Here is a 27,274-nt window from a genome sequence, read left to right on the forward strand (position 1 = left end):
GTTTGGATCTTCTTGATCACTCCAAAATGGGTGCTGCTAGGAACGTTAGGTTCTATGTGTTGTATCTGGTAGTCTATGTATCTGGCATGTGACATCATACTGATTACATCATAATGCACATAGCCTGGTTGGTGGCAGATAAATAGTCAGATGCTATAAACTTTACACAGAAAGAAAACGAAGAAAGAATGAGATTAAGTCAGTCGGCACGTCAGGAGAAAGGAAGACGGAAAAGGGGAGAGAGGCGGTAAGAATTGGGGACATCATTTGGTATTAAAGGAAAGTGATGGAAGAGAGAGAGGGGGGTATGGTAGGGGGGTGAGAGGGGGAGAGATGAGGTTGGTTTCTAAGAATTTCCAAGCAATGTAGGGTACGTTCAGATAGTAATATGTCATTTCAGTTCGTTTTTCCTTATTGTAAAAATATGATCCAATCTAGTTGTGTGTTGCCGTAAAACTGGGATAAAAGGATTTTAAATGTACATTGGTTATTAGTCTGAGGCTCGGAGAGTCATCATTCTGCATTTATTGTACAAGAGCAAGGAGAGGTCTGGGCCTCATGTTACAACCTATTACATGATTTAAAAAAAATTGTCTTTAGACAAAGGGCTATTCAAAGGCAGATAGGGAACACCTCAAAAAAAGTACCCAGTTGTTAGATTCCTCTTAAGTTAGAGTATGTATTGAACCTTTCCCTTGTGCCTTGAAGCACAAGCACAATATGAACATATCATTCATTAACAGTGGGGATAATGCATGCACTCAGTATAGGAGGTAGGTGGGGTACTCTTTCTAGTCCTCACCTAGCAAAAGGCTGTATTGCACAGCCGAAACGTCGGAAAACCTGGGACAATAAAGCATTCCTGATTAAGTCCGTGTGCTGGCTTCTTTCTCTACCTACATATCATTCATTAAACCACACAAATAAAGGAATGATTTAGACAACTGATCCTTTTTTTTTATTATCTTCCATATTATATAATAGTACTTAAAAGCCTGCAGATTTACATTGCATTCTTGGTTATATTTTACACATGTACAATTGAAAGACAGAATATATTTATTTAACTTGGCATATGATTCATTAAATTAAATGCAAACCTCTCATACTCTTTTTCTTGTTCTTTGGCAAACTATGCTTTACGTCACACAATTAAGAGATCCAAAACAAATTTAAACAATGACAGTGATATGTTTAATTGGTTAAACTACGTGATTGATGCCATTTAAGAAAATAAAATCAGACAAGTGTGAGTATTTTTAATAGTAATAATTGAGTCTAGAAATGTACTATTGTTTTCATTCACTACTGAGACTTTTTAAATGGGGAAGAGTGACTGGCAATCTTATTCTCTCCATACTAATGACGAGGCAATCACATTTATGCATGTAAAATTACCAGCTAAAATTAAAAGGGGAAAGACAATGAAGAGATAACAAAAAGGGCAATAAACTCACTCTAAACACCAGTCTACAATGCTTACAAACACTTTCAGGATAAAGTATCCCCAAAAATAAATGAAAATAACGCTCCAATCACTTGCTAACCATAGAACAGTTCAATTATTACTTCAATTTGGTCCTCTAAGAAGAACTACACTTGTAACGTCTTTGCTTTTGGAAGGGTTACTGTTTGTAAATGTGTTGCTGACCTTGCCACAACTGAAAAGGCCATTGTAACCCATTCTACAGTTCTATAATAATGGAACACGTGTTGGATACCTACTGTACACATAATTATGACTGAATTCTGCCTACTTTCTTTTAGTTTGTTTTGTATAGGTATAAATATGATTGTTTGTATGCAATCAGCTAAATCCAAAGCCAAAATACTGGTATGCACTATATTTCTGGCGTCAATATTGTTTTGTATTCTCACTTACTCAACAACTCTTCAATATTTATCTTCCAAACCGTACTATTGACCGTGGCACTCTGATCAGTAAATGCAGCCAAACTTATCTAAGGTTGGCGAGTAGGTGGCCCCAGAAAGTGCTTAGCATCAATTTAACACCGAAAGTGTCACCTTCTTTCAAAGACGTCAACTTCCAAGGGACCCCCAAATCAATGAGATTTCAGGGGCCCAAAAAATAAATTTTAAAGTAAATTGAGACTCCACTGATGATGGTAAAAATCAATTAGACTGACTCCAAATCAGTGAGACTCATAGAAAGTCAGTGATAGTTTGCAGGTCTGCTCTTTGTGCAGCTGCTTAATCACTCTGCAACCGGAAGTCTTTGATACACCGGGGTCTAAGGCGACTCAATTATTATATGACGTGATGCTGCTTCCCAGAGCTGCAGAAGAGTTCTGCTCCATTCAAATGAAAGGGCCGGAAATCTTCTCCAGAGCAGAGAAACAGGTTTACAGCATACTGAATAAGAGACTATGGCAAGGGTTCATTAAACTCCGAGTATTGAAGCTTGATCCGGCATTGACGTATGACAGTTAACGACGGATACCCCCTATTGGATCTCCCCCTATGTCACGGGCTCATATCCTGTTGTACTCCAGTGTTGGGGATTTGAATGGCTGAGATGTGTCCAATATTTTTTTGGGGGAAAAAAAAAAAAAGATATAGACCAGCTATTTTCTCTTTTAAACCAATGCATGTGATATGGTGCAGCAGATTATTTATAAACATTTTAAAATGGTCAATCCTGTAGATAATATATTCATGGTCTGTGATCATCTCAGATCTTAGGATTGTCTAGTGAAGTTGCAGTGACTGCTGCTGAGATGGCATTTTATTTTGCTGAATGAAGATAAACTGTAGTAATTAGTTTTTATAGATTTTTTCACATGCATATCTGTTTAGATACATGTCTGTTGCCTTTAAATCAGCAAAGATATAATAGGCCATTTATTAATGCCACAGGAGTGCTGCAGCTTTCACAATGATGAGGTCTACTTCATTTTGTACACTATGTCATAGATATATGGGATTTGTACCAATAAAGTGATGCTGGTTCATCAAAAAGTCATTAGGCAGCAGCAACAAGTCTCGTAACCCTTTTTGGTGCCAGATGAGCATGCCACGCATGGGTTCATCTTTAATCCAGACGTGCTACATATATAGAGGCACATGATAAATGGTCCCTTATGCTATGCTTTCTGTACTAACGCAAGCTCATATCTTGTCTTCACATTAAAAAGAAAAAAAACTCTGGAAGACGTCTTGTAAATGATTCCTTTCCATATTCACAATACATTATATAACAGCCTTCAGGAAAAGGAACAGTTTGGCACAGTACAAAGATATCTTTTTTTTAATGCTGCAATCTGAAAAAGCATGAAAGGCAACCATATTTTTTATTTTTTAGAACAAAACTGAGAGGACATATAAAAAAAAAATGATGAAACGCTGTGCTTGAGAAGAGCTAATGCAATAGGTTTCATCTCACGGACCTCGATATTAACATCTAGGTTATAAACATGCTAATTCTGTATAGACATTCCAAAACCTTACTGGTAAGTTATCATGGCAATAAAAAAAGGGTTACATATTTTACAACGGTCCTTTCCATTTAACCTACTCGCGTGGTGCAAAAGCTGTGAATCCGAAAATTGAAAAAAGAAAATCTCGCTTTTGTGTGTTAGGACACACTTCTGGTTACCGTTAATACCTTTTTACAGTTGCTCTCCTAATTGCTGCCTTTGCGTCTCATTCAATGTTCTTAACAGTTCCAAGGCACTTGGCAATCCCAGTGCATTCAGAACTGCGATGTCTGAGTGAATGATATGGCGTCTGATTTATCTACGGCAAACCCTCCATTCACATAAGATTTCTTCACCTCGCTGTCTTCTTCGTTCTCTAGTATTGTCGGCTCTATGGCGAATGGATTGGCAATGTTGACTTCAGACGAGACGGCCATTTGCTCCAGTTCTTTTTTAGACAGCTTCTCTACTATCCCCGCACCAAAGGCATCTCCGAGAACATTAACCATGGTTCTGAATCGGTCTCTGAGGAACAAGAGTTTTGGGTTATTATACAGTAACCTTTTAGTGGTGCAATTCCTTCCTAAGCTACAGACACAGGAAAACAGTAGTCATTAAACAGTCAACACTTTGCCCATATATTTTGTAGTCTTATATAATAAGCATTTTTAAGCTGCAAACCATCATTACCTAAGAAGGAAACGGTAGACATTTTTTTTCTTTCCCTAATAATGTGAATATATATCATAAACCTGTTATCGTTCGATCCACTACAACGCAGATCCGCTTATAATGCGGTTTGAATGTGGCTCCCATTTTCATAGCCAAGAAGCAGAAGATCTCCTACATTTCTGGATCTTGCTGCCGGAGGCCCCACCTCCACGTCACATCACCATGGCAACACGACGACAGGTGACCCCGCACGGTCATTTGACGCTGGAGCCGAGGAGGAGGGTGGCGCCGGCAGCAAGATCCAGAAAGGTAGGAGATCTTCTGCTTCTTGGCTATGATTTGTACTATAACTGCTGCATAACATACAAGCTCAGGGATCCACGTTTCACAGCATAAGACAGAGGTGTTAATAACAGGACCGCAAACTGACACTAGCAGAGGCAACTTATATTGACAACATGAAAAAACTGAATGTTTAAGGGAAATAGTACATAAATCAATCAATCATCAAGCTAGTAATGCATACATTCATCTATTTAAAAAAAGAAAAGTAGAGAGGCAAAAAAATACAAAATCAATATTTGTTCTTCATAACTTATCACTACGCAGTCAGAGGGATCAGCATTGCTCAATCTAAGATATATTGCCAGCACCTCCAGCAGTGAAAAGGTTATTTATGAGGGAACAGTCAGTAGGTGGCATGGTTTAGTCACAAGGCTGTGCCATAAGGAGCGGAGTAATTCAGAAAGCAAGCCACGGGCAGCACGGGTGTCATCTAATAAGAGGAAAAAATGAGTAGGGACATTTTAAAAGGCTACAGAAATGTGACATGCTTGTTTCAGACACATTTAATAATTCCAACCGTAAGAAATACGTGAAAACAAAGGGACTGCATTATTCTCTCGGTATTGTACCACAATCATGATCACAGCCAGAGCAGCAGTATAGTTCAGGGGCCACACTTTCACCCTATTGATTTTTTTCCCTTCAGCTTATCAGAAAACTGAAATTGTTCAGTACAGCATGGTACGAAGTCTCTCATCTGGAGATCACAGCATCCTGCAACACAACATTGAACCCTAAAAGTCCCAAATCTACAAATAAATGAGAATATAAAAGCAACATTTTGATGATATTTTTTGCCCATAAGTTCATACTTAACCCTTCATTGTCAAGAGATGCCAAGGACACTGAACTACTTACATGCATGCAGAGGTTTCTGTCATTCTTTATTTTAACACACAGTGTGTCCACACTAAGATATGTTTTACTTCATCATGTCCATGCCTCTTTTAGTGTGGTGTGGTGTATACACACACACACACACACACACACACACACACACACACACACACACACACACACACACACACACACACACACACACTGCCTCTTTCAGGCTGAGTCCATAGAGACTGCAGCCGTGCGGAGGCGCGCTGAGGCTGAGGGAAAGCGGGTGCTTTCCCTGGCCTTAGAGCGCGCACCGTCCGTGGGCGTGTCTGGGGGCGGGCCAGTGACGTCACGGAGCTGGTTCGCCTTCATTGGGCGAACCGCTCACGTGACCGGCCCTGCGCTCCCGTGAGCGCCGAAACTAAAAATGTGTTAAGACACACGCTTCCGCAAGCGTGCGCGAGCCCCTGCTAAAGCCTCTCTCATTGCGGCTGCAGGGGCTCACTGGTAAGCTTGCGCACGCCTCAGCACGTGTCAGTGCCTAAGCGCTGACCATGCCTGAGGCCTAAGAGAGCTGGCTCTCGTGCTGATTTTCCTCTTTCTGTCAGCCGGAAGCTGACAGCAGCAGCAGGGAGAGAGCTGCCAGCTGCTGCAGATGCCGAGTAAGCCTGCATGGGGGTGCCGCTACACCGCCAGGTCTGGGACAGCTGGGAGAGTTATCAAAGCTCTCCCCCTCCGGCAGAATATTTGTGTGGCCGTTGGTGCATTCGTAGAGATGGGTACCTGCCGGGCGCTCCAGCACCCGGGTACCGGTGACTGATGAAAGGATCCAGCTGATCCAACGAAGACGTCTGTCTCTCCGTGGGGTGAACTCACGTTGGAGTGTCTCACCTTTAAGAGTCTCTCACTTGTGGTGATGATCTGGTCCCAGACCACAGGCCGCATGTAACTGAACGGCATCTTTCCTGTGTCACTGACACTATTGGGCTAATGCGGAAAGTGTCCCTATCTGAGGGGCCCATTTCCTAATGCACCCACAAGCTAATAGAGAGTCGGGCCTAGCTGGGACTTGCACCTGAGACACTACCTCACTCTTCTTTGTCCAGCTCCCGACTGAGAGCGAGGTGCCAGCACGCCAAATGTATCTCTTTCTGTGCAGGGGATCCTGGCAGCCCTATTTACTATTTGCGCCCATGTGCCTGCAGCCCCAGTGGCTTCTGGGAATTGTAGTTCCCTCACGAAGCCTTTCTCTAATGGCCGCCGCACTAATAGGCCACTGCACATGTGCACTGGCTCAATCATGCATGCGCGAATATCCACAAGATTGCGGCACCCTAGGATTGGTACCGGAGCACCGGCGAGAGATGCCCTTGATCTCTGCTCGCACTAAGAGAAGGTGCTTACATAGGATCCTTGTTTGGTTCCATCACAGACTCTGACTTCTCGTCGGACCCCACTGGCTCACTGGCTAATGCTACTGTCTATTTCGGGATCATCGTCTCCCACTTGCGGGATAGGTAGAAGATGGTTATGGTGCCAGAGCTACACCCTGCCATCCACGTCTCATATGCAGTAGACAGAGAGGGCTGGCATCCGAGATTCTACTTTAATTGCGCCAACGGTCGGCGAGCTTGTGCTTGCCGTGGATTCCTAGATTGGGCAGGAGAACAGCATCTCCAGGCCGAAGCTCCTGATGGCGGACCTTGGGGTCATACCGTCATTTGTTACAGGCATTGATATGGGCTGATGCTTTCTCCGCTCGCTGGTAGGCACGTTGTAGTGCGTCCTGTTGGGTACCCAGTCGGTAGATACCCTCAGACGGATGTCCACAGGCAGTCGTGCCTCTTGTCCGAACATCAAGAAATATGGAGGGAATCCTGTGCATTCGTGTCTGGTGCAATTATAAGCGTGCACTAATGACTCCACATGTTTGCTCCACTCGGTCTTCTGAGAGCCCTTTAGGGTGCCAAGCATGTCGAGTCGGGTTCGGCCCCTCGAATCTGTCTCAATGCATAGGAAATCCATACATACAGTATGAGGTCTAAGGGACCAGAGCTCTTCAGATGGGCCATTAGAGCTGCTCTGATAGGCAGTGTCTTCTGCTGTATACACCACAAGCATCTGCAGCTCTTCAGATGGGCCATTGGAGCTGCTCTGTTAGGCAGTGTCTTCTGCTGTATATACCACGAGCATCTGCAGCAATGGTGTTCTACCGATTCCCTCATCTGGGGCCAGAAGAACCGGTCTCGTATTAGGCCGAAGGTCTTGTCCCCTCTCAGATGTCCATGGTCATCATTTAGGGATCATAGGACCATATACTATGGGTTCCTGGGTAGAACCAGCTGCCTTCTATCCAGATGGTTGTGGTAAGGTACCACCAGATAGAATAGACCATTATCAATTTGGAACTTGTCCCATTCTCGCATTAGGATGGCGACCGTGTCGTTGGGAGCACGCATCACCAATGATGGTTTGTCTTGTTGGATGGCTTGGTGTATAGCTCCAGCCACTGGATCCTGTTTCTGGCGTAGCACCAATTCTTTCCAGGTGATGATGGTATCTTGGGTAATATTCATGCCTTCTGGGTGGCAGTAGGCTGCAGGGAATGCCTTGGGTTGGCATCCCAGTCAGTCGGCATCTCTCAGCTCAGAGAATTCCACTTTGTCCTCCACTATGGCGGCTGTCGAGCACATGGCCCAAATCCCAGGTCCAGGGATTTCTTCCCAGAGGCCGTCGTCCGGTGTTGTACTCAGCCCAGGTCAGCCAACTCCTGGACAGAGCATTGGCTCCGATGTTTAAAGGTCCCGGTTTATACTTCAAGGTGAACTGATAATTGGAGAGGGTCGCCATCCACCTGTGGCCGGTGGCATCCAGTTTGGTGCACATCAAAATATAAGTCAACGGGTTGTTGTCCGTTCGTACCTCGAAGGAAACACCATATAAGTAGTCGTGGAATTTGTCAACAACCGCCCACTTGAGGCTGAGGAATTCCAGCTTGTGGACGGGGTAATTTGCTCGCTGGAGGTCAAGCTACGGCTCACATTCACCACTGGGCGAAGACCAGCAGGGTACTTCTGGTGCAGCACAGCGCCCAGCCCGTTCAAGCTTGCATCCACATGTAGGATATACGGCTGTTCGGGGTCGGTGTAAGCCAAGACGGATGCTTCTGTAAAGATCTTAAGACCGGGAAACGCCCTTTCGCAGGCGGACATCCACTTGTCTCCGAAAGGTAGCCGTGCTGAGGTGGCCTTCTGATAGATAGTAGAAGTAGATTTTCAGGAGATTATTGAGGACCTTGGCTTTACTAGAGAATCCTTCCACGGTAGTACCCGCAGAGCTCCAGGAAGGATCGTAACTCCATTATGTTGTCTGGTCTCTGCCAGTTCACCACGGCTTCGACCTTAGCTGGGTCGGTGGCCACTCCGTCTGCGGACATTATGTGATGCCTTTTAGAAGGCATTCCTCATGTACTTCGAGAGTCTTGCCGAAGATGATAATATCGTCCAAGTATACTAGGCATTCCCAGGGATTCATATCTCTGATGGTCTTCTCCATCAACCGTTGGAATGTCACAGGGGCACCACAAATGCCTCGGGGCATGCGGGTAAACGGGTAGAACCCGAGGGGACAGACAAACGTCGTCTTCTCCTGGTCTTCAGAGCTCATAGGTACCTGGTAGTACCCAGACCTTAGGTCCAGCACGCTGAACCACTGGCTTCCCGACAGTGCATTGAGGATCTCTTCGATCCCTGGCAGAATGTACTGGTCTGGGACGGTTCGACTGTTCAGGGTCTGGTAGTCCATGCACAAGCATACTGACCCATTCTTTTTGCGTACCACCATGATCGGGGACCCGTAGAGGCTACGGGATTCAGTCACGATGCCCGCCGTCTCCATTTCGTTTAGGACATCCTTCACGTCCTCCACATCTTTGGGAGCGATGCGTTGGAAACACTCCCGGAATGACATGGTATCATTCAGCCGGATTGTGTGCTGGGAGTTTTTTGCTGCAGCCCATATCCATTTCGCTGGTAGAGAACACTTCCCGGCATTCCTCCAACTTGGCGCTTAGCCGTTCCTTCCATTCAGCTGACAGGGTCGATTCCCTGAAATCAAACGGTAACCCAGCCGGCTGATCTTGCACGGTAGCGGTGTTCACATGAGCCAGTGCCTCTACGGGTGTAACTGGGTATATCCTACTCAATCTTTGATCTTGGTCGAATGACATGGTGTAAGGGGAGATGTTATGGATGATCACCTTGATCTTCCCTGGAATCGAGGACTTCCACTCTCGTACCTCTGGCACAATCTTGTACCCTCTACAGACGTCTTCCTCGGGTGTACTCTCTAGGGAGAAGTACTGGTCGGCCTCATCACGGCCCGGTTAGCAGCACACTGCGTCCATGTACTTGACTCCCCCTGGTGGAATCTCGGTCAACTCTGCGTCGTTATTGAAGAGTTCACCATATCCCTTTTGGGCAGAGACCCTGAAGCACTCTTCTTTCAGTAACGGATGGATCCGTAGAGATGATACTGGTAGCTACCCGGCCTCTTGTAGATAAACACAGATCACCACTCGCACCACATCGGCGTTGGTCCCCAATATAATTGGAGAACTTAAATGTTCTCTTGGCTCGGTCTGGGCTCCATTTCCATGGGATGAGGCTTGTTAGTGTTCAGCTGTGGTATATTCAGATGTACTTTCACCACACCATCAATGGGATAATCGTCGTTGCGCAGTCCCCACAACTTCATCTTCTCTGCCGACTGCGTGGGCAGGTGCTTCAGATGCTGGTCATAGAAGGGTCATTATATGATTGTGACTTGTGAACCGGTATCCAGCAATGCAGAGGAATATATACCTTCCACAAGGATGCATATAATTGTTGCCGGTCCCACTCAACTGTAGACATCCGGTTGGGGTGTTTGATCTGGGCTAGGCGCTGGGGAGCTCTCCGATGACATGGAGGGTATTTCAGTCGGTTGCACCTTGCAGGTCATGGACTTACGGTTGGATTTCCTGGGCTTTGGACAGTCCTGGGAGTAGTGACCCTCCTGTCCACAGTTGTAGCAGCTGTCATTTTGGTCCACACCAGTCCTAGAGGTAGGAGTTACTCTCCGGGGCATCCTGGGTGTGGAGGCAGGCATCCTCCAAGAGGAGTTGTCCTCAGTACTTTCTGCCTCCTTGGCCTTCAAGGCCAACACCCCCTTGGACTCCTCCTTGTGGGACTCTTTGGACTTTTTAGGAGTATGTAAGCGAGTATAGGCTTCGTGCCCTTTCACTAGCCTTAATCGCTCCTCGAATGTAGGGGAAGGTCCTTGAAGCAAGGAACACTAGATCATGATGATTATATGATGCGTAGGTGTAGCACCTCGGATGAACTGCTTGCGGCGATATTCATCCACCGTGGTTGCTGGAATTATATTCGTAGCTTCCATAGGACCAACTGGATGCGTTGCATAAAGGTGGACAGGTCTTCCCCTTCCTTCTGTCTGAGACTATAAAACTTGGACCAGAGTTCGCTCTCTAGGCCATAGATTTATATCAACAAGTCCATGATCCTCCAGGCTGAGAGGTCGCCGTGTTGGTCTTGGTGCATGCTCACCATCGTGGAGGCTGGGGGAAGTAGACTCTCCATTATCCGTTGCCTCTTCACTGCCTCGGTGCAGGACCATTCTTCCAGCACCTTAAGGGTGTGTTCTTTCCAGGCCTCAAATCCCTCCTCTCCCACGGGTGTGGGTGTTATCCCGGAGAAGGCCTTGAGCTTTCGATAGTTCTGGGACTGGGAAGACATCGTTAGTGCTTCTACTAGTTGTGGCAGAGTCACTCCTAAGTCTGAGTTCCCCGTTGGCAGGCGGCTGTGGTATTCTAAGCTGGTCCTGTACTCTCTGGTGGTCTCGGGCCGGAGGGGCATTTGTAGAACAGCCCCGGGGCTGAAGGTCACCCTGGGTATGGGTAAGTCTACCTTGGTTGGTGTACTTGAGGCCGGGGCTTTGGTCCAACACTCCCCAGGGATATTGGAAGAGGGGGAGCCTCAGCCTGATAGGGGACCTCTGAGAAGGGTCCCGGGGTGGACGCTGCCTGGGGAGCTGGTAGCCCAGGGTATATGAGTGGGCAACTCTCAGACAGGGCCTCCGGTAGATTTAGGGCCTAGGGAGCATCCTCCTCGCATATTTCCGGTGGCCAGTATTAGGGCACTCCAATGAAATGTTGGTTCATATCTGCGGTCTATGACCCAAGTGTCGACTAGACCGGGGAGTTGTCTTATGTGGTCATGGACGGCACTCTTGTTTGTGAGTACGGGAACTCCTCCTACTGCGCGGGCGTTCACGGAACTCTAAGTCCCAGTCGTGGATCTCTTGCTTTGAGGACACAAAACATGTTTTTTTTTTTCTAATTTAGCTGCTGGTTCGGGCACCCCAGGTATGAATCTCAGCAGCGCCTCCAAATGTAGCCCCCTTTCCCCCATGTCTAGAAAAACTACGTGTGGTGCTTTACCTGTGTGGCTCACAGGAGGCTTGATCCTCTGCTGAAGGGAGCCTGGGGTGTACCTGATTCTATCTGGTGACAGCGCCTCAACCTAAGAATGATCCCAAAACAATAGGATAGCACCCCCAAAGACAATATAATAGTAAATACACACACAGGTATTGTAAAAGAGTATTTACTGAACATGCAACTTAGAGAATAACTAGTCAACACAGTATTGTACATTCCACACACGGCCGTACCCACCCTGTGCCCACACTGTGAAACCACCACCTTATCCACACCATTGTGAGGTTCCCCCAAAGTACTGAGGTGCCCTGGGCACCTAACCACCCGCTGTCCACAGAGCCAATCCCACTCCAAAGTGTGTGGCAGCGCTACCCACAGAATGTGTGTGTGGGCGTTGGTGCACTTGCTGGGAGCTCCAGCACCCGGGTACCGCTGGTTGATGAAAGGATCCGTCTGATCCAACAAAGACATCTGCCTCTGTGTGGTGTGAACTACCGTTGATGTGCCTCACCTTTAAGAGTCTCTCAGTTGCGGTGGTGCTCTGGTCCCAGACCACAGGCCGGACGTCACTGCGTCTTGTTGTGTCCATGACACTATTGGGCTAATGGGGAAAGTGTCCCTATCTGAGGGGCCTTTTCCTAATGCACCCATAAGCTGATAGTGAGTCGGGGCCTAGTTGGAGGCTGAAGGTGGACTCTGGGCCTAGTCTCAGGGCCACTCTTCTCTGTCCAGCTCCCGACCGAGCATGAAGTGCCAGCGGGCCAAATGTATCTCTTTCTGTGCAGGGGCTCCTGGCAGCCCTATTGGCTATTGCAGCCCATGTGCCTGCAGCCCCAGTGGCTGCTGCGAATGGTAGAGCCTTCCTCTAATTGTCGCCGCACTACTAGCCTGGCTATAGTTCATTCAGACATTCATGACTCTCTAATTTCTCCTGGTTTTGGCTACTCTTTACTGATAAATCTGGCAGAATATGTGTACAACAAAAGAGATATAACTCAAAATGACAAATTAGTGTGTGGAGAACTATCACAATAAATATTCTGACTCTGCATCTTTTTAATGTAACCTTTATATTTCAAGACATGTTTAAAAGCTATATGGCATGCACACTGGCTCAATCGCGCATGCGCGAATATCCACAAGATGGTGGATGTGTAATGAAAGGTGACATTAACAAAAGAATTGTTTTTTACGGTACATATAAGGGGGTGCCTCCAAGTAGTTATTTCTGAAGAAAAGGGCATTATCTGACAATTAACCAAAGAGATGGAGTCAGGGGCCTTTACCTCAACCAGTGCATCTATCATTAGTTTATGCATTGGTCCAAGAGAATTATTACTACAGACAGTCCTCGGTTATCCAACGGAATCCGTTCTGGAAGTAGCGTTGGATAGTGAAACCGTTGTAAAGTGAGTCCCATGTTAATCAGTGGCGGTGAGCGTTGGATAATACATTCAGGCGTCGAATAACGCATTCCGTCGTCGAAAATCAGCCCATAGGGTTGTGTTGGATATGCCATTCATTGTAAAGTGAAATAGAAAGGTCTACCTGTATTAATTACTGAATGATATTTAATTTGTTTTTATTTTAATGTTTTATATATGATGTATTTGTTCTACTTGGCTGTTAGCAGCTGGAAGTTATTAATAACAAAAGCCTGCTTTACCATTATTTTAACGTTCCAGCCTTTAATATCCAATGCAATAACTGTGTGGTGATATTCAATTTAGATATGGTATTTGCTGATATGAACCTGCTTCTTAATAGACCAACGAAACACAAAGTATAACTCAACTTTGGGGTTTTGATTAAACTATTTTTTTATATGTAAACATGTCCTGGGAGAACATGTTGGGATTAAAATTAGCCACAAAAATGATTAATGTTCCTGGACACACTTCATTAACTGTCTCTGATTGGCTACATCAGTTATCAGAGTCACAAAAATATTAGAATAGTTGGGATTTTGGATCTTTTTTGTTAACCCTTGGCTAATCGGTATACTGTATGCCCTGATCCTGGTGGAGTAGGACCGCATAATAAATATGGCCCATAATCTGTATAAATCCTTCCGCAAAGGGAGAAAAGGATCCCAAAACACTGGCACTCCTGCTGGCTCTTAAAATATATTGTGCTAAAAATACACAAAACTAGTGTTATATTTGTAGGTAGAGCTCACCAATCTGTTGTACCCAGAGAAAATCGATCTGCACTGCACTCTTCTCAAATAATTTCTCTCTTGCCTATTACATTTTTCAAGAAATTCACCCCTTTTTATTACAAGAATTAATAGGTATTGTTGAAGCTATATTTCTGTTCTGTATCGCGTGTTATTTAATCAATTATATTGTGTGCAGTAAAACAACCTAAACTATAAATGCTGTTTGTAGTGAACGGGGTTATAAACTACATGGTAACATACTGTATTCTTTCTGAAACCTGAGTATGTCAGCCGATTTGTTGTTACACAAACAAAAAAATATAATTTAAACATGGTATTTGGTGACCCGGTTTCTATAAAATACCAAGTAAACTATAAGCATACTGTAAATACCAAGGGGTCTGTCGTGCGCTTCGGTGCAGTTACACAGGTCTGGATGATTCAGACACTGGAGTGATGCGAGGGAGCGATGCAGGGCCACAGAGGTAACCGGTGCAGGGGGAAGGGTATAATACTTCACCTGCTTTTCTCCGGTTTGGGGCCCACTCTCCTCGCTTGCTCCTGCGTGCCGCCGTCAGAGAGTATCAGGAAAATGGAGAGTATACGGCGCTACTGCGCATGTCCGAAAAAGGCTCCCAGAATTATCTTCAATCAACTTTATTGAACACACACAGGGCTACACCAGCGTCTCCCCCTCAGGGGGAGACGCTGGTGTAGCCCTGTGTGTGTTCAATAAAGTTGATTGAAGATAATTCTGGGAGCCTTTTTCGGACATGCGCAGTAGCGCCGTATACCCTCCATTTTCCTATAAGCATACTGTAGCTCAGGTTTTGGGTTTTGATTAATATTTGTATGTAATATGTTTATGTTCTATGTAAACAACATAGGCTGTAAGGACCCAACGGGATTACAATAGCAGTTCTAGTTTTGGTGGAAAAATGTACTATCGCTGAAATTTTATGGAATTCTGCCAATTTATGTTAATTCTTCTTAGAGAAAATCTGATCTTGAATACTCCCAATGCACAGACCATTCCCAAGTCTACTAGGAACGTGTGGTGTACACTTTCCACAGGCTTTAACCACCACCAAAAACCAACATAAGGCAGGTATCATAGTGATATATATATATATATATATATATATATATATATATATAAAAATAAATAGATGATACCGTTCTGTGGCTAACGAAATGCTTTTATTTGTGCGAGCTTTCGAGATACACTGATCTCTTCTTCCGGCGATGTTACAATGAATGAAGCAAGGATAACTTAAAAACAGTGTCTCTTGGAATGTTATCTGTGCTTGTCCTTCCCCCGGTTTGGATGTGTTTTATGGCTAGAGGTGTCAAAGGGTAACTGAAAGCAAGTGAAGAAAGAGTGTGTATGTGTATCAGTGTGAATAAAAATGAATGGAGAGCCCACAGTATAAACAGTGCTCTACACAAGGTGTGTGTGGAGTGAGAGGGATATAAATGGTGTGGGTGGGTGTGGAAATGTGAGAGTTTGTAGCACAACTAAAAGTGTGTGTACACTGATACACATACACACTCTTTCTTCACTTGCTTTCAGTTACCCTTTGACACCTCTAGCCATAAAACACATCCACACTGGGGGAAGGACAAGCACAGATAACATTCCAAGAGACACTGTTTTTAAGTTATCCTTGCTTCATTCATTGTAACATCGCCGGAAGAAGAGATCAGTAAGCTCGCACAAATAAAAGCATTTCGTTAGCCACAGAACGGTATCATCTATTTATTTTTTGATTATTGAAGCTCGGCTAACACGGTACTGATATATATATATATATATATATATATATATATATATATATATATATATATAGAGGTATCAGTACCGTGTTAGCCGAGCTTCAATAATCAAAAAATAAATAGATGATACCGTTCTGTGGCTAACGAAATGCTTTTATTTGTGCGAGCTTTCGAGATACACTGTGGCAAGAACAAGTTTGTGAACCCCAATGATAATTACGGAAATTCCATAGTTTTTCCATGATAATCTCCTTGAATTAACCCCGTTTTATATTAACCAATTCCATGTCTTTTGAAACAAAATAATGTAGGTATTATACAAACAATGAGTAATTAAGAGTCTGGATATGTGTAAAAGTAAGTGAAACACTGCTTTTATCAGTTAATTAAAGGGGATCATTAGAATCAGTCATTTAAAAAATTAGGTAGATCTTCAGGTGTGAGTTTAGATGGCCCCACCCTATATAAATATAAGAAACTTTGTGAGTTTGGTCTTCACCATAAAAGTGTGTGGAAACAAGTCATTCCACGATCAAAAGAAATTTCTGAGGACCTCAGAAAAGCAGTTATTGATGCTCATCAGTCTGAAACGGTTCCAAATCCTTTCTAATGATTTGGGGCTCCACCAATCCACTGTCAGACAGATCATCTACAAATGGAGAAAGTTGGAGACCACAGTCACTCTACCCATGAGTGGTCATCCTACCAAAATCTCTCCAAGAACAAACCGGCAAATCATCCAGGAAGTCACAAAGAACCCCACAGCAACATCCAAGAATCTGCAGGCCTCTCGCCTTGGCTAATGTGAGTGTTCATGACTCAACTATCAGAAATATACTGTGGTGTTCATGGAAGGATAGCCGGGAGGAAACCACTGCTCTCTAAAAAGAACATCTGTAGTTCATCAAGGAGCATATAGATGATCCACAACCCTTCTGGAACAATGTTTTCTGGACAGAAAAGTCAAAGGTAGAACATTTTGGCCTCAATGAAAACCAAACACTGCGTTCAAAAAGAAGAACCTCATCCCAACCATCAAGCATGGTGGTGGCACTGAGATGGTTTGGGGCTGCTTTGCTGACTCAGGACCTGGATGGCTTGCAATAAATTACACAACCAATGAACACATTGTATCAGAAGAATCTAGAGGAGAATGTTAGGCGATCCGTCCGTGAGCTGAAACAAAAGTGGGTTATGCTCAAGACACTGATCCTAAACAGACAAGTAGAACTACAAAAGAATGGCTGCAGAAGAAGAAATTGAGAAATGTTAGAATGGCCGAGTCAAAGTACACATCTAAACCCAATAGAAATGTTATGGCAGGACCTAACGCGATCTGTCCATGCAAGGAAGCCCTCAAATGTCACTGAGTTGAAGCCGTTCTGTAAGGAGGAATGGGTCAAAATTATTTAAAAACTGGTCAACAGTTACAGGAAACACTTAGTTGAAGTCATTACTGCTCAAGGCGGTGTTACCGAGTACTGAATCTAAAGGTTCATATGCTTTTTCACACATGGATATTGAATATTGAATCATTTGTAGATACAGTAAATAAATGTTGAAAAAGTATCATGTTTTTTGTGTCATTTGTTTGATCAGGTTATATTTATCTATTATTAGGATTTAGATTAAGATCTAATAACATTTTAGATTTGAAATATGTGAAAATCCTAAGGGATTCACAAACTTTCTCTTGCCACTGTATATGTATGCTGGGTATTACATGAAGAGACATCAAGAACAATTAATCAGTTCAAAACCAAACAAAAGTCTGTGACATAAGGGTGAAGAAATTAAAATGGCCGTGTGCCAGAAATATCACAAGAAGAAATGATGATACTCGACTGGATTCCAAGAGAGATTAAAAGATCAAGCTGACGACCAGAAGTAAAATGGGAGGATAAAATCAGAAAATGTGTTGGAGCAACGTGGAGAAGCTTTCAAGCACAGTACCTGGAGATCATTGGTGAGATGATGATAAATATATATATATGTGTGAAAAAGAAAGTACACCCTCTTTGAATTCTATGGTTTGACATATCAGGACATTATAACAATCAACTGTTCCTTAGCAGGTCTTAAAAGTACCCTATTTCCTCGATTCTAAGATGCACCTTTTTTCGATTTTCACATGTCTGAAATCTGCGTGCGTCTTAGAATCGATGTACAGTATTAAAACATTTTTTTTTTTAGAAAAGTGTCTACGGTACAAACCCTCTATTTTCACTTACCATGTTTCAGGAGAGGTCCCATGTCTGCGGATGGTTGAAGATGGATAGCGGGCAAGAGTGCGGTGGCAGGACAGGTCCCAAATCTGCAGGTGAATGAAGAAAAGAAGACAGCAGGTGGGCGTATGGTTGCAGGAGATCATAATAGCAGGAGAGCTCAGCAGGAGAGCTGAGCAGGAGAAGAGCGGCACAGGAGAACGACTTGGGAGGTGCACACTGTAACCAGAAGTCAGACACCGGTCAACTTCTGGTGTTAATGTGTGCACCTCCCAAGCCGTTCTCCTGTGCCGCTCTTCTCCTGCTCAGCTCTCCTGCTATTATGATCTCCTGTCACCGCACACCTTCCCTCCATCTTCTTCTCTTCATTCACCTGCAGACTTGGACCTGTCCTGCCGCCGCACCCTTGCCGCACTCCCACCCGCTGTCCATCTTAAACCATCTGCAGACGTGAGACCTCTCCTGCCGCCGCCGCCCACTTCAGCCTCTGCTGACATGAGACCTCTCCTGAAACATGGTAAGTGAAAAAGTAAATTTCCTCGATTGTAAGGGCCAAATCAATGGTGCGTCTTACAAATCGATGGCGTCTTACAATCGAGGAAATACGGTAGGTAAATACAACCTCAGAGGAACAACAACACATGACATATTACACTGTGTCATGATTTATTTAACAATGTGTGAATGTGTGGCAGCTGCTTGCTGGCTGCTCATTGGTCACCTGCCCTTTATATGCTCAGCCAGCTCTCTGGCAAATTGGCTTAGCATAATTCTTTGTTCCTGAGCGTAGTGCTTACATCAAGTTTCTGCTGCCTTGTCCTGTTGCCTTTTGCATTTAGATCCTGTCTTGTCTCTCAGTGTTTTGACCTCGACTTGTACCTGCACCCTAACTTCTCTCCACCTCGACCTTGGCTTGCTTCTGGACCTCTACCTTCTCCGCCCCTGGACCCCGGCTACCCTCTACGACCATCCGACTTCTCCAACCCCTGACCACGGCGTGTATTACGACTATCCTCACTTCTCCAAACCCGGCTATACAACTATCACTCTGCACTCAGGATGCGCTCACGCGGCTGGAGGTCGGTGTACACTCAGTTTTGGAGGATAATGCTACACACCCCAAAATAAATTCAAAGGTTGATACAAATACCGGTGCTCCTGGTTCAGGAATCTCTGCGTGGTACCCCCAGTTTCATGTATGAAAGGAAGAACCTAAGCACTATGGATTTCTGCTATAAAAGTGATAATCACTTTTATAGCATAAATCCGTAGTGCTTAGGTTCTGCCTTTCATACATGAAACTGGAGGTCGGTGTACACTAACATCCCCACCTCTGCCTCGCGGTCCCATCTTGTTTGTGGTGAGCACCTGTGATAGGTTTGCCCTCATAATACAGTTTTCTCCCGGTATGGTATCTGAAAGGTGTCAGTACATTTTAGTGACAATGGGTTTCCCAGTGGGCTTAAAAGATAGTTTTAATGGGAATGAGGGGTTTATAAGCATGGTGTATTAGGATATGTGGAGATTTTTTTACAGATAATAAACACACAGAATCCCAGCAAGCTCAAGAAATCCCCATACATACATACATACATATATATATATATATATATACAGTGGTTGACAAATCACCAAAAAATCTACTCGCCACACAAAAAAATCTACTCGCCACCTAGTACCAAACGTGTGCTGCTTGGGCCAATATTTACTCACCCGGGGGTTAAATCCACTCGCCCGGGGCGAGCAAATGTATAGGTTTATCGAACACTGTATATATATATATATATATATATATATATATATATATATGTTTGGGGATTTCTTGAGCTTGCTGGGATTCTGTGTGTTTATTATCTGTAAAAAAAAACTCCACATATCCTAATACACCATGCTTATAAACCCCTCATTCCCATTAAAACTATATATATATATATATATATATATATATATATATATATGTCAAAAGGAGAGCTACTGAGCGTGGCCAAATGTATACAACTTTCCAAGTTAGTAGGCCTTTTTCACTTTTTTACTGGATTTGAACAGATCCAATGAGATCATTCTCCCATCAAATTTAGATGTAAATGAGAATTTTAATCAGGTAGTGTTTGGACCTGCTAATGGTCATGCCTTGATGTGACTTGCAGGCTTATAACACATTTCATCCAAAGGGTTTAACGAAATGACCCTTTTTCAAGACAATATATAAGTATTTCACTGTGTATTTATGTCATATTGGATGTAGCATTGGGCATTTCTGTCTTTTGTTGTATACATTTGGGCACGCTCAGTAGCTATCCTTTTGACACTTATATACATATATAATGTGGTATGTTTCAGGGTTTCTTGAGCTTGCTTTGATTCTGTGTGTTTATTAACTTTTTTCCAGCTGATATCAGCTGTTTGGGAGTTAGTGCCCCCCCTAGAGTTTAAGCTCACCCCTCCCCACTTTCCAAGTTAGCAGGTCTTTTTCATGTTACTGGGTTTGGACAAATTCAGTGTCATAATTCTCCTTTCAAATATAGAGGTAAATGAGAATTTTAATTAGGTAGTGTTAGGACCTGCTAATGGTCATGCCTTGATGTGGCTTGCAGGCTTATAACGCTTTGGCCAAAGGGTTTAACTAGATGACCCCTTTTCAAGAGAATATATAGGTATTTCACTTTCTATTTTTGTCATATTGGATGTAGCATTGGGCATTTCTGTCTTTTGGAGTTTTTTTTACAGAGTTGAATGTCGTTTTGGTACATGTTAGTGGTGACCTTGAATATGGTCTGACGTATATTATATACATGTTATATTCATAATGCACAAGCCTGACATTAATTTGAGCATATTACATAAAAGAAAAGGGTGGCAGGCAGGGATATAGCCTAGGTGGTGACAAGCTTGCTCAAGGTTGTAATTCTGCATTTATGGCAATTTTTCAATGTTAAAATTACAAAAAAAAACACACAAAACCCCCCCAAAAATAATAAATAAAGTGATTGGTGTTTGGCAATCCTTGTTAGTTTTTTTGTTACACAGTGGAAGGACATTGCCAAAAGAATGCACTAAAGATCAGTACCCCTGCTTTTACTTGATGGATTGAAAGAGGCGCTTGTTCCTATTTCCCATGATAAAAGGGGAGTGTGGCAGGCAGGGTTATTGCCTAGGTGGACACCGGCTTGCTTAAGGTTTTTGTGGAGGCAAATGGAGCTGAATTATTTGTAAGACTTTTGAGCGGACCTGTTTCTGCATTTGCAGTCGTGAGAGCACAATAGAACCAATTTGTAAGGTAAGGATTGTGGTGTTAGGATATGTTTCTCTAGTTCCTGATATTTAGCTCATTAGCTATCTGGTGTGGTCCTGGCATTGCTATGAATTGTTGGTTACATGTATGAGAGGAATAAAACATGTGTACATTTACTAAGAGCTACTGTAATAGAAAAAAATATTTCAGTGACAAAAACAGTGGTACATATTTTATGATACGGTATCAGTGTCAACTTTTTCTAGGAACTTCCTGGACATTTCTGAGTTAAGAGTGGAAAGTAATCAAACAAATAATTCTGTTATGTTAGATGGGGTATTTCAAACAGTTGGGTGGCTTTAGTAAAACCCAATTGCACGTTTGTATGTAGGTGTGGTTAGTGGGACATGTGTATCATCCAATTGGGTTAGAGGACTGCTCAGAAGTCAGTTATAACCTATTTTGCTTTTCAGTTAAGCATACCTGTCTTATGGTAGAGTTTGGATCTTCCAGTAGGGTGAGAACTTATTGAAAAAACTCAGCAATACCTTGGAAGATGTAAATAAGTAATTCATTGAGGTGGAGAACAATATATACATAATAAAGCACTTCATCTTATCTGATGGCCTCTGTTATATCTTAATGTGGTTACAATAGCAGAGAAGTTCTCATTAAGTTATACTGTAGGAACAATAAAGTACAGTACAACAATGACATTGGGATGTGCTTGTCTGTAGTTATGGATTTATTGGTTATTAGAGGACATTATTTTTCTTTGGTCGGGGGACAAGACCAATTGAAAGTATTCAACGGGCTTACTGGTGGCAGAGGGACATTGCCAGAGGAATACACTTAAGAGGCTCTCCCCTTCTTCCACTTGGTGGATTGGAAGAGGCACTGCTCCTGCCTGTGATAGATGACAGGGTGTGGTGGTGTCCTATCATGTAGGGAGAGTCTGTGCTACAGCTCTAAGGTGAATGGAAGGGAGATAGCTCTAATATGGTGGGGTCCTCTCATGGAATGTGGGTTATAGGATTTGGATTGGCCCACCAAACGGGTATAGCTGATGGCGGGTGTACAACTTCGTTGAACTCTATATACAGAGTTGGAGGCAAAGTCCTTTTAAGTTATGTATAAGATTATGAATAAAATGTTCTTGCCATTTTCACCTACAATTGTGTATTAGTGTTTTGTTTATAGGAGTGAAGGATGGTATGGCCACAGGTCGAATGGACAATTGAGGATTCCTCTAATCAAGGAAGCCTTGGAGATATTAGTGCAAGGCCATATGACTGAGTCTGAATGACCTGTAGGGAAGCAGGCCAAGATGGATAATGTTTAAGGATCAATAATGTATAGTTCAGACATGGGAAGTGGAAAGCATGGGGTTACATTAGGAGAAGTTTGCTGAACAGGGGTAGGAAGGGGAAATTAGATCTGAGTAAGTGCAGTATTTTAGTTTTCCTGGATTTGTGCATGTGGCATCACTGTTCTTAAAATAAATGATTAGGTTGGAAGAGGTAGTGTAAATATTTAATAGAACGGGGAACCTATTGCAAGCATGCTCCTTTCTTTATATGTTACTAGCTGAGAGACCCGGCGTTGCCCGGGATGTAATTTTGGAGGGGGCGTACGACAGGGTTAGGCTTCCCCCCCCCTTGACAGCTAGGTGGGTGACGGAGTTGACTGAGTGTGTGACTGTGTGGGTGGGTGGGTGACACTTGACTGAGTGGGTGGGTGGGTTGGTGACTGGGTGGGTGACTTTGGGTCGGTTTGACTTTGGGTCGGTGGGTGGGTGACTTTGGGTCGGTGGGTGGGTGACTTTGGGTCGGTGGGTGTGTGACTTTGGGTCGGTGGGTGGGTGACTTTGGGTCGGTGGGTGGGTGACTTTGGGTCGGTGGGTGGGTGGGTGACTTTGGGTCGGTTTGACTTTGGGTCGGTGTGTGGGTGACTTTGGGTCGGTGGGTGACTTTGGGTCGGTGGTTGGGTGGATGAGTTGGGTCGGTGGGTGGGTGAGTTGGGTCGGGGGGTGGATGACTTTGGGTCGGTGGGTGGGTGACTTTGGGTTGGTGGGTAGGTGACTTTGGGTCGGTGGGTGGGTGGGTGACTCTGGGTTGGTGGGTGGGTGACTTTGGGTGGGTGGGTGACTTTGGGTGGGTCGGTGACTGGGTGACTTTTTCAGGGTCAGTGACTGGGTGGGTCAGTGACTGGGGTCGGTGACTGGGTGGGTCAGTGAGTGGGTAGGTGGGGTCAGTGAGTGGGTGGGTGGGGTCGGTGAGTGGGTGGGTGGGGTCAGTGACTGGGTGGGTGGTTTTGGGTGAGACTGGGTGGGTGAGTGTGAGACTGAATGGGTGGGTGAGTGTGAGACTGAATGGGTGGGTGAGTGTGAGACTGAATGGGTGGGTGAGTGTGAGACTGAATGGGTGGGTGAGTGTGAGACTGAATGGGTGGGTGAGTGTGAGACTGAATGGGTGGGTGGGTGAGTGGGAGACTGAATGGGTGGGTGAGTGGGAAACTGAATGGGTGGGTGAGTGGGAAACTGAATGGGTGGGTGGGTGGGAGACTGACTGGGTGGGAGACTGACTGGGTGGGAGACTGACTGGGTGGGAGACTGACTGGGTGGGAGACTGACTGGGTGGGAGACTGACTGGGTGGGTGAGTGGGAGACTGACTGGGTGGGTGAGTGGGAGACTGACTGGGTGGGTGAGTGGGAGACTGACTGGGTGGGTGAGTGGGAGACTGACTGGGTGGGTGAGTGGGAGACTGACTGGGTGGGTGAGTGGGAGACTGACTGGGTGGGTGAGTGGGTGACTGACTGGGTGGGTGACTGACTGGGTGGGTGACTGACTGGGTGGGTGACTGACTGGGTGGGTGGGTGACTGACTGGGTGGGTGGGTGGGTGAGTGAGTGGGTGACTGACTGGGTGGGTGGGTGGGTGAGTGATTGGATGACTGACTGGGTGGGTGGGTGGGTGAGTGAGTGTGTGACTGACTGGGTGAGTGAGTGGGTGACTGACTGGGTGAGTGAGTGGGTGACTGACTGGGTGGGTGAGAGGGTGACTGGGTGGGTGAGTGGGTGACTGACTGACTGACTGAATGGGTGGGTGACTGGGTGACTGACTGAATGGGTGACTGAATGGGTGGGTGACTGAGTGACTGGGTGGGTGACTGAGTGGGTGGGTGACTGAGTGGGTGGGTGAGTGGGTGGGTGACTGAGTTGACTGAGTTGACTGGGTGGGTGGGTGGATGGGTGGGTGACTGGGTGGGTGGGTGACCTTGACTGGGTGGGTGACTGGGTGGGTGGCGGACTGGGTGGGTGAGTGGGTGGGTGACTGGGTGAAAGTGGGTGGGTGACTGGGTGAAAGTGGGTGGGTGACTGGGTGGGTGACTGGGTGGGTGGGTGGGTGACTGGGTGGGTGGGTGACTTGGGTGAGTGGGTGGGTGACTTGACTGAGTGAGTGGGTGGGTGACTTGACTGAGTGAGTGGGTGGGTGACTTGACTGAGTGAGTGGGTGGGTGACTTGACTGAGTGAGTGGGTGGGTGACTAAGTGAGTTTTTGGGTGACTAAGTGAGTGGGTGGGTGGGTTACTGAGTGGGTGGGTGACTGAGTGGGTGACTGGGTGAAAGTGACTGGGTGGGTGACTGAGTGGGTGGGTGACTGAGTGGGTGGGTGACTGAGTGGGTGACTGAGTGAGTGGGTGGGTGACTGGGTGACAGTGCGTGGGTGGGAGACGGTGGGTGACTTACCTTGACCCCGTGGCATCTGGCTGGGGCAGCAGGTGGGTTCGGGAAGCTGGGGGGTGGGCAAGAGTGGCAGGAGTCCCGCGCCGCGCTTCCCCTCTCCGGCAGCGGCGCACGTGAGGGGGAGTCCCACGCCGCGCTTCCCCTCTCCGGTAGCGGCGCACGTGAGGGGGAGTCCCGCGCCACGCTTCCCCTCTCCGGTAGCGGCGCACGTGAGGGGGAGAGCAGGAGGCCCGGGCCGCGCCGCGAGGGGGGAGGAGCCTGGAGTTTGCTGCTGAGCAGGAGGGCCGCGGCGCACAGTGAGGGTGATGGTGCGGCTGGGGATGTTGCGGAGCGTGGGGATTTGGGTGAGGTGGGGGGAGAGAGTGAGGGGCACCGGGAGAGGAGGGGGGGGGGTGTGTGTGGAAGGTGAGCTGCAGTCCAACTGACGGGGGAGAGTGAGGGTGTGTGTGTGTGTGTGTGTGTGTGTGTGTGAGGGGGTGTGTGTGTGTGTGTGTGTGTGTGTGAGGGGGTGTGTGTGTGTGAGGGGGGGTGTGTGTGAGGGGGGGTGTGTGTGAGGGGGGGTGTGTGAGGGGGGGTGTGTGTGTGTGAGGGTGTGTGTGTGTGTGTGAGGGGGTGTGTGTGTGTGAGGGGGTGTGTGTGTGTGAGGGGGTGTGTGTGTGTGAGGGGGTGTGTGTGTGTGAGGGTGTGTGTGTGTGTGAGGGTGTGTGTGTGTGTGTGAGGGTGTGTGTGTGTGTGAGGGTGTGTGTGTGTGTGAGGGTGTGTGTGTGTGTGTGTGAGGGTGTGTGTGTGTGTGAGGGTGTGTGTGTGTGTGAGGGTGTGTGTGTGTGTGAGGGGGTGTGTGTGTGTGAGGGGGTGTGTGTGTGTGAGGGGGTGTGTGTGTGTGAGGGGGTGTGTGTGTGTGTTTTTGCCCGTCACTCTGCCTCAGGCCAATGAGAGGTGCGGGGGCGGGCAGGCCAAGGGACCAATGAGATTGCCGCTAGGGACGCAGACATACAGTGCTTTCAGAAATATATAGTAGATGTAATTCTGTATTTATTGCAATGTTTTAATGTTAAAATTACAAAAAACACACACAAAACCCCCCAATAATAATAAATAAAGTGATGGGTGTTTGTCAATCCTTGTTAATTGGTTTTGTCCCAGCAGTGGAAGGACCTTGCCAAAAGAATGTACTAAATATTGGTTTCGCAAAGGAGAAAGAAGGCTCTCCCCTGCTATCACTTGGTTGATTGAAAGATGCACTTCTAATTCCCATGCTAGGTGACAGATTGGGGTGGTGTCCTCTCATGAGGGGAGAGGTGCACTACAGCCCTATGGTGAATGGCAGGGCTTGGGGCTGACCTCCCATGGTGGGAGAGGCGACACAACAGTCCATGCATGGTGGCAGAGTTTGGTACTGTCCTCTCATGGAGGTATAGACAGCACTAATACTCAATGGTAAAATACAGGGTGTGGGGTTATACTCTAATGGAATGTTGGTTATGGAATCTGGATTGGCCCACAGAGAGAGTACAGCTTGTGGCTGGTGTACAGGTTTGGTAGAACTCTACTATACGTTGTGCTGCCTAGGTCCTCTTAATTTATGTAGAAGATTATAAATACAATTTTCATCCACAATTATGACCTGGTATTTTGTGTATAGGAGCGAAAGACGGGGAGGTATGTGGCAATGTTTTTGAGGATGCCACCAGTCACTTTTTTGAGCCACCAGTCAATAGGTAAGGAAGCTTTTAACTGTGAAAAGTGCATATTGACACTAAATTGTATTACTTTAAGCTTTAGTAAATATGATGATGCGTTTTATAAATTCAGCACCACTTAGTAACATAACAGTACCGGATTTACAATCAGGATTTGACACATTTTATCATGTCCAACCGCTGATTAATCATTTAACATATGTAAATTTTTTCCAAAATTTTAGGGCCAAAGAACACAACAGCAAATTCAACAGAACATGCTACAGTATACTGATTTTGCTAAAAGTTTGTTAAGTAATTCCAGTGTTTACAATGAAGGACAAATGCAAAAGCTTTTAAAACTTATTTCACTTCAATATTTCTTTGACATTGAAAACTGCTGGAGGATTTGACAGTGATGTATGAAATTTGGAGGACTAGGAATAAAGTAAAAGTCATTTCTGAAACAAACAAAAAAACACTTCTGAAGCTTGAAAAAGGGAGTGGCACGTGTATCTATTTATTGCTTTGCATCCTGTGATAATATATATAACATGCTATGTCCCATAATACCTATCTTTCCCCACATAGTATATCTGCTATGTAAGTCCTGTAAAGTTCCAGGCAGTATCAGGTTAATCTATGGGCCAGTGACCCCCCCCCCTTCTGCTATCCTAGA

The 27,274-nt window shown here is 45.4% G+C and overlaps 1 protein-coding gene across 2 annotated transcripts in view; it reads right to left on the reverse strand.

Moving 5' to 3' along the window:
• Positions 1 to 935: 935 nt before the first annotated feature.
• SLC1A1 (solute carrier family 1 member 1) overlaps positions 936 to 27,274 on the reverse strand; it is a 112,449-nt gene continuing 86,110 nt past the window's right edge. For both annotated transcript variants that reach the window (XM_075596989.1, XM_075596998.1), the window contains exon 13: positions 936 to 3,962. In XM_075596989.1, the coding sequence (XP_075453104.1) occupies positions 3,713 to 3,962 (250 nt within the window). In that variant the 3' untranslated portion in view covers positions 936 to 3,712. The remainder of the gene's footprint in view (positions 3,963 to 27,274) is intronic.

The sequence above is a fragment of the Ascaphus truei genome, chromosome 1, assembly GCF_040206685.1.
Source record: "Ascaphus truei isolate aAscTru1 chromosome 1, aAscTru1.hap1, whole genome shotgun sequence".
NCBI classification, from domain to species: Eukaryota; Metazoa; Chordata; class Amphibia; order Anura; family Ascaphidae; genus Ascaphus; species Ascaphus truei.